The sequence below is a fragment of the Manis javanica genome, chromosome 11 (assembly GCF_040802235.1).
Source record: "Manis javanica isolate MJ-LG chromosome 11, MJ_LKY, whole genome shotgun sequence".
Classification (NCBI taxonomy): Eukaryota; Metazoa; Chordata; class Mammalia; order Pholidota; family Manidae; genus Manis; species Manis javanica.
This window is the reverse complement of record NC_133166.1, coordinates 2,577,702-2,596,683: the sequence shown is the minus strand read 5'-3', so window position 1 is coordinate 2,596,683 and position 18,982 is coordinate 2,577,702. Positions and strand designations below refer to the sequence as shown.

Below are 18,982 nucleotides of genomic sequence, written 5' to 3'. Positions count from 1 at the left end.
ATGTGTACTTCCTGGAACATTAACGAAGAGTCAAAATAATATTTCCATTTATATTTCACTGCGGGGAAAGGAGGCAGTGCAAGGAATGAATATTCCAGAAAATTCACTGGGTGCTTGAAGGGAATAACCATCCTTAACGAGCAGAACACAACATCTTAACCCGTTTTGAGCAAGGAAACACAGGAGCCCTGTCAGCAGACAGAGGTTGCTCTGGGAACGCCTGAGGCTTTGCACTCTTGACATGCAAGCTCACCCCGAGGCGCCCTCAGGTAGCTGCCCGCTGCCACGACCCAGCCACCCAGTCTAGAGGGTGGAATTCAGCTTTAACAAGGGTGACGTCTCCTTGCCATGTCATCATGGTTCATTTTGAAATGGAAACATGAATTTCAAGACATCTTCATGAAGTGCATTTTTAATTAACTTTAAATAATTACCATCGATGCTAAAACAAAAGTGGCCAATTTTCTAGGAAGGGGGTACAGAAGATCATAGATTAGGTTGTTTACAATTACAAAAAGGATCACTGTTAACTCAGAAGGAACCAAAATGGTTATTGAGCACCACCGCTTACTTTTCTTCATGAAGCAAGACAGTAAACATGCTTAGTTATTCAGAGTCCCCCAAGGGTACCAGTTACTGGGAGTCTGCAGCCAGGCTTCGGGGCTGGAAAACCCATACCCGCTTATTCCTACTGTGGCACTGGGAAAGTGAGTCATCTCTGTGTGCCCAGTTTTCCTTATGCATAAGATAAGATTACTAATAGTAACTTCCACTATGTGAGGCAGTTAATCTAGGTAAAATTTTAAAATATGTGTGACAGGTAGTGAGCCCTTCATTAAGTTGTAGCTACTATTATTTTGGTGATAAATCCAGGTCTAGTCTAAAAGAAGACTCAATATCAAAATGTGAGCGCTTACGGACAAGGAGCTTATTTAATCTGTAACTGTAATTGCCACCTAGAACAGTTCTTTCCCAAATGGACATGATCAATAATTACTGATTAAGTAAATGTTCTCTTTGGTCTCATACCATTTTCATTAAAATTACCACTCTTCTGTACATCTGTAAATACCGTACTCTGACAATATCACTGAAATTTAAATCCAGACATTTACTGATCCATCAGTATAAGTTTCAACCCATAATTACATTTATATTGATTAAAGTATTTATTTCTGGATTAAAAAATATCTTTTAACCATGCATAATCCTACCTGCCAAAGAGTGATTTCCCAGTGACAGCACAGACAGGGTGAACCTGAACACTTTATAATGGAATTACCATCTAAGGATCGCATCCCTGTGGTTCAATTATTTCTGGCAGAAACTCATTAAGACTGTGAAAAACCACTCTCTCTGTATTCCTCTGAAAATTCTGAGCTCCTTGAGGATGAGAAGTTTGCCCACTTGGCAGTATTATCAGAAATCAAGTCTCTCAGGAATGATGGAGTAATGGGATTGCTGTTTATTTTATGCATGAATGTCTTAATATTTTTTGACTTGGAAGAATATCAAGCTTTTTTACAACATATAAGAATAGTACATTTATGGGAAGAAAGTTTTGGAGTCTGAAAAACCATTGGAAGATCAATTAGCTTTTACTGACCTTGGAGTAGTTATTTATTGATCCCTAGGCATGTACTTTATCTTTAGAATAATAACATATACCTGTGGGAACATGATGGAAAGATTAAGTTTAAGTAGGATTTAATTTTGTGGACTATACTACATTAAAAAATGATGTTCACTGAAAGCATTAGTCTGTGTGAAAATACAAATAGTATATTATCCAAAGAAAAATCAATACTCAAACTTGTGTATGGCAAACGATTCCAAATTTGTTTCATGAATTTTAAGAATATGTACGCATGTCAATTATGAGAACATAACAAAATACAAACAAGTTTTTCATTGCTTTGGGTCATATCACTGATAAATGTTACTTCCTCATACCTTTCATAATTTTATTTACAGTGAAAATTTTGTCTAAATCCAGCCTTGTTCAATCAACTTAGAACTGAAAATGGAGCCCAGATTTCTAAACCTGCAGGTCATCTCAGTGAGTTTCTTGGAAACATTTCGAACACATTAGAGGAAACAGAGCAGTTGTTTTCACGTGGTCGTTTAGTATTATAGTCTTAACTAAAATCAGAGTGCACAATATTAGAAACCAAATGTTTCAGGCAATTTAAAAACAAGTTTCATATATATTTCAATATGCAGCCATCGACATGACTAATAATGTGAGAAATGATGTGGATGATTATATATCTCTTGATGACCTCCTTTACTGTTAATTTTCTCAATACAAATCTTTTTTTTGTTCTTGTTTTTGTTTTTGTTTTGAGAGGGCATCTCTCATATTTATTGATCAAATGGTTGTTAACAACAATAAAATTCTGTATAGGGGACTCAATGCACAATCATTAATCAACCCCAAGCCTAATTCTCAACAGTCTCCAATCTTCTGAAGCATAACGAACAAGTTCTTACATGGTGAAAAAATTCTTACATAGTGAATAAGTTCTTACATGGTGAACAGTGCAAGAACAGTCATATCACAGAAACGTTCAGTTTTGATCATGCATTATGAACTATAAATAATCAGGTCAAATATGAATATTTGTTTGATTTTTATACTTGATTTATATGTGAATCCCACATTTCTCCCTTATTATTATTATTATTATTATTATTATTTTTAATAAAATGCTGAAGTGGTAGGTAGATGCAAGATAAAGGTAGTAAACATAGTTTAGTGCTATAAGAGGGCAAATGTAGATGATCAGGTGTGTGCCTATAGACTAAGTATTAATCCAAGCTAGACAAGGGCAACAAAACGTCCACGGATGCAGATTTCTCTCAAAACAGGGGGGGTGAGGTTCTAAGTCTCACCTCTGTTGATCCCAAATTTCTCACCTGATGGCCCCCCTGCGACTGTGCCTGTCTTAGGTTGTTCCTCCCTTGAGGAACCTTACCCGTCTCTGGCTAACCAGTCATCTTCCAGGGCCATACAGGGAAATGTAAAGTTGGTAAGTGAGAGAAAAACAATATTGTTTGAGAAGGTTAGCTTTTAACTTCTTTGCAGATTTATGCCCTGTGGCTTTTATGCCCAGCATTTGTCTTGAGGTAATTTTACCACTTGGAAGAATTATGATACTTAGTAAATTCGATATGAGGCACAAATTTTACTTAAGGGTTGTAATTAGGAAGGAAGAAGAAAAGCTTTTGAAGTAGCAGACAGAAGAAAACATGATGAAGATTGATTATTTCTTTGACATATCTTCTTGTAGAGTAATATAAGCATGTATAGGTTTTAAACTACTTATTAAATTGTGCACACACATTAGCATAATGGGAATACAGCTACATAACCAAAGCAGACCTACAATTACCAGCCACCTCCAGTGAAACCAAGAAAACCAGTTAGGCACCCTAGGCATTTGTGAAAACTTATCAATGATACGATGGATATTGTTTAACTGAATTTGAATAGTTTGAGAAAAATCAGACAAATTAAAACAACACATTCCTGAGGACTGCTCACATCCCATATGTTCTTTTAACAGTAGATAGCCTGTAGTCGCAAGATTTTGGAGTGCTGCAAACTTGCACTTCTCCTGATTCGTGGTTGAGTTCCCTACAGTATAGATCCAGTCAAATTTGTTCTTTTACTGTATGCACAGGCAAGCTTAGATATCTCCTTCTTCATTCCAATGGCAAGTCCAGGAACCGGTGGGATGAATGGAGCTACAACTACAACAGCACCTGGATCTTTGTTGAAGTTTTTTGATGATCATCTTCTGGAATGACTCTTCCAGAGAATGTTGATGTTGGAAGTCTTTCTTCATATCATATCTTAATTCGTTTTCTGGGTAGCCAAAATCGGCTTTGATCCTCTGTATAAACACAAACAAACCCTTTTACCACACTTTGATATGCCCTTTATACCATTGTGAGGGACTTATTGGAGATCAGTACACAGGAACTGCTTTTTTTTTTCCAGAGAAAGGAATATTACCAGAAAAATGTACTTCCATAGCTGATCATCTGACAAACTTTAAATGATCAAAATTAAGGATATTTAAAGCATGCATTAATTGTTGATTTACAGTTAGTTTTATCCTATCAGGCAGTAAACACCCTTTTCTTTCTTTTTTTATCATTAATCTACAATTACATGAAAAATTTTAATGTTTACTAGGCTCTCCCCTATACCAGGTCCCCCCCACAAACCCCTTTAATGTCACTGTCCATCAGCATAGCAAAATGCTGTAGAATCACTACTTGTCTTATCTGTGTTGTTCAGCCCTCCCATTTCTCCCACCACACCATTATGCATGCTAATCATAATACCCCCTTTCTTCTTCCCTCCCCCTTATCCCTCCCTACCCACCCATCCTCCCCAGTCCCTTTCCCTTTGGTACCTGTTAGTCCATTCTTGGGTTCTGTGATTCTGCTGCTGTTTTGTTCCTTCAGTTTTTACTTTGTTCTTATACTCCACAGATGAGTGAAATCATTTGGTATTTCTCTTTCTCCGCTTGGCTTATTTCACTGAGCATAATACCCTCTAGCTCTATCCATGTTGTTGCAAATGGTAGGATTTAAGTTTTCTTCTTATGGCTGAGTAGTATTCCATTGTGTATATGTACCACATCTTCTTTATCCATTCATCTTCTGATGGACACTTAGGTTGCTTCGAATTCTTGGCTATTGTAAATAGTGTTGCGATAAACAAAGGGGTGCATCTGTCTTTTTCAAACTGGGCTGCTGCATTCTTAGGGTAAATTCCTAGGAGTGGAAATCCTGGGTCAAATGGTAAGTCTATTTTAAGCATTTTGAGGAACCTCCATACTGCTTTCCACAATGGTTGAACTAATTTACATTCCCACCAGCAGTGTAGGAGGGTTCCCCTTTCTCCACAACCTCGCCAAGATTTGTTGTTGTTTGTCTTTTGGATGGTAGCCATCCTTACTGGTTTGAGGTGATAACTCATTATGGTTTTAATTTGCATTTCTCTGATAATTAGTGATGTGGAGCATCTTTTCATGCGTCTGTTGGCCATCTGTATTTCTTTTTTGGAGAACTGTCTGTTCAGTTCCTCTGCCCAATTTTCAATTGGATTTTTTGTTTTTTGTTTGTTGAGGTGGGTAAGCGCTTTATATATTTTGGATGTCAAGCCTTTATCAGATCTGTCATTTACAAATATATTCTCCCATACTATAGGGTACCTTTTTGTTCTTTTGATGATGTCTTTTGCTGTACAGAAGCTTTTCAGCTTAATGTACTCACACTTGCTCATTTTTGCTGTTGTTTTCCTTGCCCGGGGAGATATGTTCAAGAAGAGGTCACTCATGTTTATGTCTAAGAGGTTTTTGCCTATGTTTTTTTCCAAGAGTTAAATGGTTTCATGACTTACATTCAAGTCTTTGACCCATTTTGAGTTTACTTTTGTGTATGGGGTTACACAATGATCCAGTTTCATTCTCCTACATGTAGCTGTCCAGTTTTGCCAGCACCATCTGTTGAAGAGACTATCATTTCACCATTTTATGTCCATGGCTCCTTTATCAAATATTAATTGACCATATATGTCTGGGTTAATGTCTGGATTCTCTAGTCTGTTCCATTGGTCTGTTGCTTTGTTCTTGTGCCAGTACCAAATTGTCTTGATTACTGTGGCTTTATAGTAGAGCTTGAATTTGGGGAGTGAGATGCCCCCTACTTTATTCTTCTTTCTCAGGATTGCTTTGGCTATTTGGGGTCTTTAGTGTTTCCATATGAATTTTTGAATTATTTGTTCCAGTTCATTGAAGAATGTTGCTAGTAGTTTCATAGGGATTGCATCAAATCTGTATATTGCTTTGGGCAGGATGGCCATTTTGACAATATTAATTCTTCCTAGACACGAGCATGGGGTGAGTTTCCATCTGTTAGTGTCCCCCCTAATTTCTCTTAAGAGTGACTAGTAGTTTTCAGGGTATAGGTCTTTCACTTCTTTGGTTAGGTTTATTCGTAGGTATTTTATTCTTTTTGATGTAATTGTGAATGGAATTGTTTTCCTGATTTCTCTTTCTATTGGTTCATTGTTAGTGTATAGGAAAGCTACAGATTTCTGTGTGTTAATTTTGTATCCTGCAACTTTGCTGTATTCCAATATCAGTTCTAGTAGTTTTGGAGTGGAGTCTTTAGGGTTTTTTATGTACAATATCATGTCATCTGAAAATAGTGACAGTTGAACTTCTTCTTTACCAATCTGGATAACTTGTACTTCTTTATTTTGTCTGATTGCCGTGGCTAGGACCTCCAGTACTATGTTAAATAACAGTGGGGAGAGTGGGCATCCTTGTCTAGTTCCCAATCTCAGAGGAAAAGCTTTCAGCTTCTTGCTGATCAGTATGATGCTGGCTGTGTGTTTATCATATATGGCCTTTATTATGTTGAGGTACTTGCCCTCTATTCCCATTTTGCTGAGATTTTTTATTATGAATGGATGTTGAATTTTGTCAAATGCTTTTTCAGCATCTATGGAGATGATCATGTGGTTTTTGTCTTTCTTTTTGTTGATGTGGTGGATGATGTTGATGGATTTTCGAATTTTGTACCATCCTTGTATCCCTGGGATGAATCCTACTTGGTCATGGTGTATGATATTTTTGATATACTTTTGAATTTGGTTTGCTAATATTTTATTGAATATTTTTGCATCTACATTCATCAGGGATATTGGTCTGTAATATTCTTTCTTGGTGGGGTCTTTGCCTGGTTTTGGTATTAGGGTGATGTTGGCTTCATAGAATGAGTTTGGGAGTATTCCCTCCTCTTCTATTTTTTGGAAAACTTTAAGGAGAATGGGTATTATGTCTTCATTGTGTGCCTGATAAAATTCCAAGGTAAATCCGTCCAGCCCCGGGGTATTGTTCTTGGGTAGTTTTTTGATTACCGTTTCAATTTCTTTGATCGTAATTCATTTTCTTAACTTTTCTGTTTCTTTCTGGGTCAGTCTTGGAAGGTTGTATTTCTCTAGGAATTTGTCCATATCTTCTAGGTTTTCCAGCTTGTTGGCATGTAAGTTTTCTTAGTAGTCTTTAATAATTCTTTGTATTTCTGTGGAGTCTGTCTTGATTTTTTCATTCTCATTTCTGATTCTGTTGATTTGTGTTGATTCTCTTTTTCTCTTAATAAGTTTGGCTAGAGGTTTATCTATTTTGTTTATTTTCTCAAAGAATCAGCTCTTGGTTTCATTGATTTTTGCTCATCTTTTATTCTTCTCAATTTTGTTTATTTCTTCTCTTATCTTTATTATGTCCCTCCTTCTGCTGACTTTAGGCCTCATTTTTTTCTTTTCCCAGTTTCGATAATTGCAATGTTAGACTACTCATTTGGCATTGTTCTTCCTTCTTCAAGTGTGCCTGGATCGCTATATACTTCCCTCTTAAGACTGCTTTTGCTGCGTCCCACAGAAATTGGGGCTTTGTGTTTTTGTTGTCATTTGTTTCCATATATTCCTTGATCTCTATTTTAAGTTGTTTGTTGATCCATTGATTATATAGGAGCATGTTGTTAAGCCTCCATGTGTTCGTGAGCCTTTTTGTTTTCTTTGTAGAATTTATTTCTAGTTTTATACCTTTGTGGTCTGAAAAGTTGGTTGGTAGAATTTCAATATTTTGGAATTTACTGAGGCTCCTTTTCTGGGCTAGTATGTGGTCTATTCTGGAAATTGTTCCATGTGCACTTGAGAAGAATGTATATCCCTTTGCTTTTGGATGTAGAGTTCTATAGATGTCTATTACTTCCATCTGTTCTAGTGTGTTGTTCAGTGCTTCCATGTCCTTACTTATTTTCTGCCCGGTGGATCTATCTTTTGGGGTGAATGGTGTGTTGAAGTCTCCTAAAATGAATGCATTGCAGTCTATTTCCCCCTTTAGTTCTGTTATTATTTGTTTCACATATGCTGGTGCTCCTGTGTTGGGTTCATATATATTTAGAATGGTTATATTCTCTTGTTGGATTGAGCCATTTATCATTATGTAATGTCCTTCTTTGTTTTGAAGTCTATTTTGTCTGACATTATTACTGCAACCCCTGCATTCTTCTCTCTGCTGTTTGCCTGAAATCTGATTGTCCATTCCTTGACTTTTAGTCTGTGCCTGTCTTTGGGCTTGAGGTGGGTTTCTAGTAAGCAGCATATAGATGGGTCTTGCTTTTTTATCCATTCTATTACTCTGTGTCTTTTGATTGGTGCATTAAGTACATTTACATTTAGAGTGACTATTGAAAGATATGTAGTTACTGCCATTGCAGGCTTTAAATTCGTGGTTACCAAATGTTCAAAGTTAGCCTGTTTAGTATCTTACTGTCTAACTTGGCTCGCTTATTGAGCTGTTATATACACTGTCTGGAGATTCTTTTTTTCTCTCCCTTCTTATTCCTCCTCCTCCATTCTTCATATGTTGGGTGTTTTGTTCTGTGATCATTTTAAGAGTGCTCCCATCTAGAGCAGTCCCTGTAAGATGCCCTGTAGAGGTGGTTTGTGGGAGGCAAATTCCCTCAACTTTTGCTTGTCTGGGAATTGTTTAATACCTCCACCATATTTAAATGATAATCCAGCTGGATACAGTATCCTTGGTTCAAGGCCCTTCTGTTTCATTGCATTAAATATATCATGCCATTCTCTTCTGGCCTGTAAGGTTTCTGTTGAGAAGTCTGATGATAGCCTGATGGGTTTTCCTTTATAGGTGACCTTTTTCTCTCTAGCTGCCTTTAAAACTCTTTCCTTGTCCTTGATCTTTGCCATTTTAATTATTATATGTCTTGGTCTTGTCCTCCTTGGGTACTTTCTGTTGTGAGTTCTGTGTATTTCCGTGGTCTGTTCGATTATTTCCTCTCCCAGTTTGGGGAAGTTTTCAGCAATTATTTATTCAAAGACACTTTCTATCCCTTTTTCTCTCTCTTCTTCTTCTGGTACCCCTATAATACGGATATTGTTCCTTTTGGATTGGTCACACGGTTCTCTTAATATTGGTTCATTCCTGGAGATCCTTTTACCTCTCTCTATGTCAGCTCCTATGTGTTCCTGTTCTCTGGTTTCTATTCAATCAATGGCCTCTTGCATTTTCTCCATTCTGCTTATAAATCCTTCCAGAGTTTGTTTCACTTCTGTAATCTCCTTCCTGGCATCTATGATCTCCCTCCGGACTTCATCCCTTAGCTCTTGCATATTTCTCTGCATCTCCATCAGCATGTTTATGATTTTTATTTTGAATTCTTTTTTAGGAAGACTGGTTGGGTCTGTCTCCTTCTCTGGTGTTGTCTCTGTGATCTTGGTTTGCCTGTCATTTTGCCTTTTCATGGTGATAGAAATAGTTTGCAGAGCTGGGACGAGTGAGGGCTGGAAGAACTTCCCTTCTTGTTGGTTTGTGGCCTTCCTCTCTTGGGAAAACAGCGACGTCTAGTGGCTTGTGCTGGGCAGCTGCACGCTAACAGGGCTTCTGCTTCCTCCCCAGCTTCTATGGAGTTTATCTCCACTGTTGCTGTGGGCATGGCCTGGCTCAGGCTGCTGCTCCAAAATGGTGGAGCCGCATTGGATGGGGAGCAACTGGGAGGCTATTTATCCCCGTGAGGGGCCTCCATGCACCCTCCTGCCCAGGGGGTTAGAGTGCCCCAAGATCCCCAGATTCCCTGCCTCTGGACTAAGTGTCCTGGGATGCTTCTGAATGGTTTTGGGATGCCTGTCCCTTTAAGACTTCCAAAAAGCACTGACCAAAAAATAAAAATAAAGCCGCTCCCTTTTTTTTGTCCTCAGGCACCGGCCCCAGGGACCCGCTCCTGGGTCTTGCTGCCCTGTTTCCCTAGTATCCAGGACCCCACGCATGCACTGTGCCTGCGCTCTGGTCTGTATGGTGGGGCTGGGTGTTCAGCAGTACTGGGCTCCCTTTCCCTCCCCGCTCCAACTCTTCTCCTGCCAGGAGCTGGGGGGAGGGGCACTCAGGTCCCGCCTGGTCGGGGCTTGTATCTTACCCTCTTCACGAGGTGCTGGGTAATCACAGGTGTGGATGTGGTCTGGATGTTGTCCTGTGTCCTCTGGTCTCTATTCTAGGAAGAATTGTCTTTGTTATATTTTCATAAATATATGTGGTTTTGGGAGGAGATTTCTCCTGCTCTACTCATGCTGCCATCTTGGCTCCTCCCCCCTCAATACAAATTTTGAGAATTACTGGACAGACATCTCTGGAAAATAATGACTCACAGTAACACTTATGAACCAAAATAAATATTGGGTGTTCTTCTCCGAAAAGATGCATATATGTGAGTCATTTGCATGCTGTTTTAGGGCATTCTAGGGCCTACAGAAGCCAATTGATAAGACTCTATGAACTCTTAAGAAATTAGACCTAAGTCAGAGCTGCTACATGAAAAATATATCTAGAATGCCATCGCACAACACTGCAATTATAATTGGATCCATATTCCCGGAAACATAAAAGCAGGTGTTGACAGTTTATTTTCAAAACTGAGGAGCATAAATAGGATTTCTGAATGGGAAAATTTTCTCAGTATATCTATGATGTTAGGTTGGGGAAATTTACAAAAAGTTTAAACCTATGGATGAACCACAAATTTCAAAGTTTCACCAGGGTGACTCCAGTAATCAATCAGGCACCAGAGCCATTATGAAATTACATCTTAATTTAAAAAGAATAGTGTAAAAACTAATCACCCTATATGACCATCATTATGGCTCCGTAGACTTACAAGTCAGAGAGGGACTCCCCTATTCTCATCATAGAGTACATTATATTGATCCCCAAGTAAGTAAAGACTACAAGGTATTATTTGGATTTATGGGATACTACACAATTTATTCACACAGGTTCTCTGCTACAGAAAATAATTTTAAATTTCAATATTAAAAATTTAATTGAAACCATTTGTATTAAAGATCTTGATTTTTAGGAGACATCGCTAACATCATCAAGAACACATGAAGAAAAATCAGACTACAAAGTAATAGATTTATCCTCTCAGGAGAGACACTGTGTTATCGGAGACACTTAGCAATTACAAATGAACAGAGCGCTACATGGCAAATTTACGAAAGAGACTGCCCTTCACCATTTGCTGCATGGCATGGATCACATCTTTGTTCCCAAGGCTGTAGATTAATGGGTTCAGCATTGGACACAAAAGACCATAAAAGACAGCAATTATTTTGGACTCTTCTACAGACTTCTCAGATGGGGGTCTTAAGTACATGCAGAAGAGGGTCCCATAAAACATAGTGACTGTTGCCAAGTGGGAACCACAGGTAGAAAAGGCTTTGTGTCTGCCTTCAGCATAATGGATCTTCACGATGGCCAAAAGGATGAGATCGTAGGACAGGAGGATGATGAAGAGAGAGCTCCAAAGAGTAAAGCCAGCCACTGCAAACATGGCCATCTTTTTGACATGGGCGTCGGAGCAGGCCAGCATCATCAGGGGAGGGTCAGCACAGTAGAAATGATTGATTTCCAGGGAGCCACAGAAGGACACGTGGAAGGTCAGCAGCGCCTGGGACAGTCCATTCAGGAAGCCACAAGCGTAAGGGTCCGTCACTAGACAGATGCAGAGTTTCCTGGACATTCCGGTCCTGTAATGTAATGGGCTGAAAATGGCTGCATAGCGATCCACTGCCATGGAAGCAAGCATGTAAAGCTCGGTGATGACCAGGGTGATGAAGAGAAGACACTGTGAGAAGCACCCGGCATAGGAGATGGTCTTCTGGTCTGAGAGGAGGTTGGACAGCATGTTTGGAGTGATATTGGAGGAGTAGCAGATGTCTACGAAGGACAGGTGGCTCAGGAAGAAATACATGGGGCTCTGGAGGTGGGACGTGGTCCTGACCAGCGCGATCATGCCCAGGTTCCCTGCCAGCATGATTAGGTAGATCAGCAGAAACACCCCAAACAGGATCTTCTCCAGCACTGGGTCATCTGTGAGTCCCAAGAGAATGAATTCCATCACTATGGTGTGGTTTTCAGAAGACTTTACTTATCCCTTGGAAACTGAATGTGACAAAGAGATGGAGGAACTCTGTATGATCCAGATTCCATATTTTTTCCATCCACTTCATCATTTACTCTTTGATCTTCTTATCTGTGGGGAAATTACTCTCCCTGTTCTAACAGAACAGAAAGTCAATGCACATATTTCACCCTAACCTCTGTATTTTCCCTCTGTTTTTCTAAATCTCAAATATAGATGCAGATACATTTGCACGCACTCACTTTTTTTTCCACTTGCATATATATTCATATTTATATTAATTAATATAATAATGTAATATTATATATGTGAATGTAAGTACACATGTATATATTCATACATTTATGCCTGTCTCTCTGTGAAAATTCATATTTGATATTTCTTTCAAACTTTTAAGTAAGGAAAAGCCAAAGAAATGAAAAATAGATATGAACAACAGCAGGTCATTGGCATCATTCAAATGGACAAAAGGAAATTCAAGTTCTAGGGCCTCCCGGGTGTGATATCTTATTGTTTCAGATAGAAAATAGAGAATAAATGTTCTTAATAAATGAAAACACTGAATGCAGGGTGTCCACCTGCAACCCAAACCTAGCCAGTTTAATTTCATTAAGAAATATTGAATTAGTGAAATTCATGTCTTGATACATGCCTAGGAAAGTACAAAATAAAAAATTGTTCTCTTTTTTCATTTATTCATTTATTATTTACACTGTAAAGATGCAGGTTTTTTTTTTTACTGTTCTAAGTTCTATGGTTATGGCAGTGAACCAATTCCCCAACCAGAGAGATGTTATATTATACCGGAAGGAGCAGACATTATATACACAGATAAAATACAAGTACAAAGAAGAAAAATTAAGGTGACATGCTTTTAGATGCAGTTTTCTCCACATGGTGGAGTCCCAATCTCCACCAAACAAATGATATTTTTAATGAACAAATGGTGTGTAAAATCACCTACCTACCTTTAATAACGGACTTGGCACATTATGGAAAAACAAGGTGGGGAGATTTATAATGTATTTCTTAAGTGTATTCCATAGAATATTTTTAAAATGAGTCTGCAAAGCCAATTAAAGCAGTCTTTCTTCCTCAAGTCGTAGTCCTGATTTGATGCTGGAGAATGAGATTCTCCTCTGAGGCCAGTGTCCCTGCCCACGTCTGTATACACTGTTTGGTGCTATACATGAGCCGTTTAGCATAAATAGAGAAATGAGCCATCACTTTTCATACTAAGGAGGAAAACATGGGGGCACTTAAGTTGTGCTTTTTTAATATCATAAAGAAAAGGGAATCCCAATTAGAAGACCTCAGTTTTCCTCTCTACGCACTGAGGTGAACGCATCTAGCAAGAGTGAGGAGCAGGAAGGTCCTGTAAATGAGAGATTTGAGGAGTAGAAATAACAGGCACGCCACAGCCTAGGAAAACTATTCATGCCCAGCAATAATGACAAAGGACCTGTCTGGAACACGGAGATGTTCTCCACAGTTCACTGCCCCGTCAACAACAGGCCAATGTAAGGAAGAAGTCTAAGATGTGAACAGACACTTCATAAACCATATACGAATGGCCAATGAGCACACGAAAAGAACGTCACCGTCCATAATTGTCAGGGAAATGCAGATTATATCCACAGCAGGATACCACTCCACAAGCACATCAGTGTCAAGATTTTTTAATGACAATGTGAGGTAACTGAAACTCTCGCAATACATCACTTGATGGAATATAAAATAACTGCTTAGGAAAACTGGCTGTTCCTTATAAAATATCTCATTAGAGTTTCTTACCTAAAACATATTATTTATAGAAGAGAAAAGAAGACTCATATCCACAAAGAAACTCATGTGAATATTAACAGGTATATAGATAATCAAACTGGGATATATCCAATTAAGAGACTACTACACAGAAATAAAAATGAAAACCTAATAATGCAACTTAAATGAATCTCAAAAACATCATATAGAGAGGGAGAACAACTTCTGAATAGGGGGGAAATGACCTCCCAAACTTGATCCCCCATAAAAGCAATGAGAACACTGACACATTGTCAAAATCGCCTTTTTCAGAAATTTAAATAAACTTAGAGCAGCTTATTCAAGTCAACACAGCAGCGTCTTGCTAAGTAGAGTGAGTTTTGTGGCAATTTTATATGTCCTTCCCCCATCCTCTCTCCGCACCTGCACAGGAGCCTTGAGAACTGGAATATGAGATTATGGCTGTACACCTTTGTCAAGCTGCACTGACATATTGAGATTTTATGGTGAAGTTTACCTCCGAAAATTTAACTTAGAGTTCATTTCTGCATTCCTCAGGGTCAAGCAGATCAATTTACTCCCTAGTTTTTCAATCCTGAAAGACTAGTAAAAGTAGCAACAGAGGCTCATGTTATCAGGTTTCTCTCCATACAAAAGCAGGTCGAAAGCTAAGCAGTGAATGCTGAGGCTGTCTTCAAATCTTCTTCACCTTGAAAATTCAGAGTCATATCATGGATGAAATCCAGAAAGCTATCTAATGCATCTCTTTTCTCTTCTTTGCTACCAGTTTCTTGGAAGCCTGGGTTAGATAATGAGGAGTCAGAGACGCAGGGGAGAAGTCATTAGGTGAAGAGCTCTAAGTGGTCAAGGAGTGGTCAAGAGAAATGCAGATCTTCAGGAGCCTGCTCCTGACTGAGTGTGACGTGCCCGATGCCATGGCAACGGTGGGTCCTTGGCAATTGCATCCCCTGCGTTATAGCCACAGACTGTGCAGCCCCTCTGCCTCTGCCTGGTCACTCCTGCTCCCCTGGGGCTCTGGGGGGTGGGGCATGATGCAGGTAATACTGGCCTCTTGCTTGTCCTTTTGTGGAACCTTCACCACCAACCAATTCTCCTGTGCTGACCCAGCCCTCCTGGTGTTGACATGTTCCTACATAGAAAGCAAACTGCCCTGGCCGTGTCCACAGGGATCAGCCTCACAGGTTCCCTACTCATCATCCCTGTCTCCTACGTCTTCATTTTCATCACCATTACAATGATACATTCCAGGGAAGGAAGGCACAAAGCTTTCTCCACCTGTGGCTCCCACCTGACACTTGGCCCTAGGTTTTCTGGGTCCCCATTCTGCATGTGTCTGAGACCAGCAAACAAGCAGTCTGTTCAGCAAGGGAAAAATGGGGAAGTGTTTTGTATTTTTGTGAGTACTATGCTGAATTCATTTATCTATAGCCCACTGGACAAAGATGTAAAACAGAAAGAGAAAACTTGCTACAATGGAGAAAAGTTCCATTTCAACAGTCTCCCATGAGATTCACCTGCCAGGAAAAAATGAGTCTCAACAACAATAAAAAGAAAAAAAGAAAAAATGTCCCCCTTTTTGTTTGTCCATGAATGCAGTTCTCTAGAACAATAATACTATTTTTTGTGCATGCATAGCTTGGGATCAAGTGAGAGACTAATGGAAACACAGACTGGGAAAGTGGTTTAGAAATTGTTCAGAAAAACAACAGCAGAAAACAGCTGTTTATGATCAAGCAGGGTCATGGTTTCAGCCTCACTCAAGAACTTATTTACACATAGTTAGCTAGCAGATAAATTCTTCCTTTCACTTTGTTGGCCACCAGTATTGAGAACCACTGAGCTATCCTATCAGCAAAATTAAGTATTTTATGATGAAAAATACTTTCATACAATATTTACATAATTTCCTTTAATGACAGTTAATTATCTTCTCAAAAAACCTCAAATCTCTAATTTTGATATGTTTTCTCAATGGATATTTGGTCTGCTTCTTAGTATACTTCTCTGGAATATGGAACTGGTGTATCACATTATTTCAAAGAACTTAATATTTTATGTATTTTAATGACTTCATGACTAGTTTCATTAGGCTTCCTTAATCAAAACGGACACCCTTCTTAACAGGGTATGCCCATTTTGATTTAGAATTTTCCTTTCCTACAGAAGAGTGTTATATGATTTTCTCCCTACAACATTATTAACAACTATCATTATTGAGTTTTACATATTATTTTTCAATTCTTGTCTACATACAAACCATTTAAATAACAGCTGCTCAAGTATGCAAGCATATTTGGTTTTAGCATTTTAAAACTAAAGAGTAGCATAAACATATTAAAGATTGATTGATTGACTTTATAATTGACTCCTAAATAAGTACATAATATAACAACGTTATTGTGACATATTTCAATACGTCACTTCCTTTTACTATTTAGGCAGTTTTTATTTTTCCCATCTTAGGCAGGACTGAGAAAGACAAATATTTTCCAATCTCACTTGTATGTGGGATCTAAGAAAGCTCATCTCATAGAAACAGGGAATAGGATGGTGATTGCCAGGGGCTGGGCCTGGAGCTAGTAGGGACGAGTTTATCAGGGATACAAATTTCAGCTTGTAAGATGAATATGCTCTGTGGTCCTAATGTACAAAATGGTGACTACAGTTAGCAATACTTTCTTGTATAAGTGAAATTGCTAAGAAAGTAGATTATAAATGTTTTCACCAACAACAGAACAACTAAATAATTTTAATCATGTGAGATGATAGATGTAACCTCATTGTGATGATTATATCACAATATGCAGCTGGAAAAGTACTAGCAAACAAATTTTCAAAATCTTTGTGTTCTTTGACAACAAAACTAAATTACTAGTATTATTGAATGAAATATCTTTTAAAATCCCAAATATATGTGATTAGGAACTCTCTATGAAATAGCCCATAGATTAAAGAAATCACTAGAAAAATAAGAAAATATTGCAAAATGAATGATAAAAAATAGTAAATTTGGGGCTTTCCACTAAAATGGTGTTTAGGTGAAATGTAAAAACATTTATATGTGAACACAGGCCAGAGTCAAACCAAAGATTCAAACTTTCATTTAAAAAGCTAGGAAAGAAGATAAAAAATAATTCCAAGCAAGTTCAGAAGTTTTCAAGCCCAAGTAATAGGAAAACATTCATTGTTTTGCTGGACCTGGGTATGAAGGTCCAGGCTGGAAGGCCTCAGGCAGGGAGTAGGTCCCTGTAGCCTAGAGGCCACAAACTGGAACCAGAAACTCACATTAAGGGAGAGATGGTCATTCTATTCCTCTCTCTTCCCATTCCCATAGCAACTGTTACCCAAGCACATTCAGAGAAACAGGCACCACCACTATGGCCCATTGTTTCTATTTTCACTTGGTAATTCACGGGAGGCATGCAGAAGGATGTGTTTCTTAAAGACTTCCAGGTCCAAATATTATGATAATAAGGACACAATCAAGTCAAAGAGCTGAGCTAAGAGCATCATTAATCTGTTTGGTGTTGTAAACAATAAAACACGTTACTGCTCTGTGACATAGCAAGTGGAAATTTTCCCTTAGCACAGTGTTCTTCAAAACTTCATGTATTTACTAAGTACCTATGATTTGGTTAAAACATAGATTTGGATGTAGTAGATCTGAGTTGCAGAACGTGTGGCTACATTTCTAACAACTTCCAACCTAATGCTGTGACAACAGACCCATGGACCGCATGTTCAGGAGCAAAAGGTCTAGGTAAACAGCAAAGCTCAATTTTCCCAGACGTGACCTTTAGCAGAGATACATGAGACATTTCCATAGAGAACACCAAACTCATCAAAATGCAAAGATACTTCAGCCAGGGGCTCAAAGCTACGGCTTGGTGGTAATTGGTGGCATGGCCATCAGAGTTACCGTATTTCTTCGGAGGACATCCTTCAAGGCCCACTTGACATCTTTGTTCCGCAGACTGTAGATCCATGGATTAAGCAGTGGACTTACAAACGTGTAGAAGACAGCTATTATTTTGGACTCCTTGACAGTCTTATCTGTCGGTGGTCTTACGTACATGCAGAAGAGAGTCCCATAAAATAGGGTCACAGCCGTCATGTGGGAACCACAGGTGGAGAATGCCCTGCGCCTTCCCTCTGCTGATTTGATCCGGAGGATGGCAGTGGTAACAAAGGCATAGGATGCCAGGATGATGATGAGGGAGCTGGAGAGGTTGACGCCAGCTGATATGAGCATGGCGTGCTCTTTGACATAAGTATCAGAGCAAGAAAGCTTAATGAGTGGCGGGTCAGCACAGTAGAAGTGGTTGATGACATTGGACCTACAGAAGGTCAAGCGGAAGGTCAGGATGGCCTGGAGCAGGCCATCTGAGAAGCCATAGATGTAAGGAAACGTGGCCAAGCAGATGCAGACCCGCCGGGACATTTTCACACTGTAGCGCAGAGGGTTGCATATGGCCACGTAGCGGTCATAGGCCATTGCCGCCAGCATGTAAAACTCGGTGAGGAGAAGTGCAATGAAAATGTAACACTGTGTAAAGCAGCCGGCAAAGGTGATGGTCTTCCTCTTTGCTAAGAAATTAGTCAACATCTGAGGGGTTGCGTTGGAGGCATAGCATAAGTCTACAAAGGCTAAATGAGTGAGGAAGAAGTACATGGGGGTGTGAAGGCGAGAGTCCAGCCTGATGAGCACCACCATGCCCAGGTTCCCGAAGAGGGTGACAAGGTACACAAGGAGGAACAGCGCGAAGAGGAGAGGCTGGAGTTCGGGGCGACCTGTGAGCCCCAGGAGAATGAATTCTGTTACAGCACTGGCATTTCTGACGGACATTTTCTGAGAGTCTGTCCTGTACTTGAAACAGAAGGAAATGGAGCAGACATGGAGGTACAGCTCATAGTACTGGGAAATGATTTTTCTCAAAACTTCTGTATGTCATTTAAAATGGGCACTACCATAAACTGACTTTGTACTTTCAGTGAGCCATTATTTTATTTGTCTTTATACTGAATTATCTTATGTAGTTGAACTTGAACAACAAGGGTTTGTCTGTGTGAATCTACTTACAGGCAGATGTTTTTCGATAAATGTATTGGAAAAATTTTTAGAGGCTTGCAATAATCTGAAAAAACATTTTATTTTCTCTGGTTTACTTTCTTG

The 18,982-nt window shown here is 39.1% G+C and overlaps 2 protein-coding genes across 2 annotated transcripts; both read right to left on the bottom strand.

The window, feature by feature from the left end:
- Positions 1-11,079: 11,079 nt before the first annotated feature.
- LOC118968077 (olfactory receptor 5M10-like) lies at positions 11,080-17,539 on the bottom strand. The gene is made up of 2 exons (XM_036996798.2): positions 17,536-17,539; positions 11,080-12,029 (listed from the first exon to the last, which is right to left on the bottom strand). Exons 1-2 carry the CDS (start codon positions 17,537-17,539, stop codon positions 11,080-11,082), a joined length of 954 nt encoding a protein of 317 aa, XP_036852693.2.
- Positions 17,540-17,686: 147 nt separating this feature from the next.
- Positions 17,687-18,655, bottom strand: LOC108394976 (olfactory receptor 5M11-like). Its single transcript, XM_036996799.2, has one exon. The coding sequence runs from the start codon at positions 18,653-18,655 to the stop codon at positions 17,687-17,689; it is 969 nt and encodes a 322-aa protein (XP_036852694.2).
- Positions 18,656-18,982: the final 327 nt, after the last annotated feature.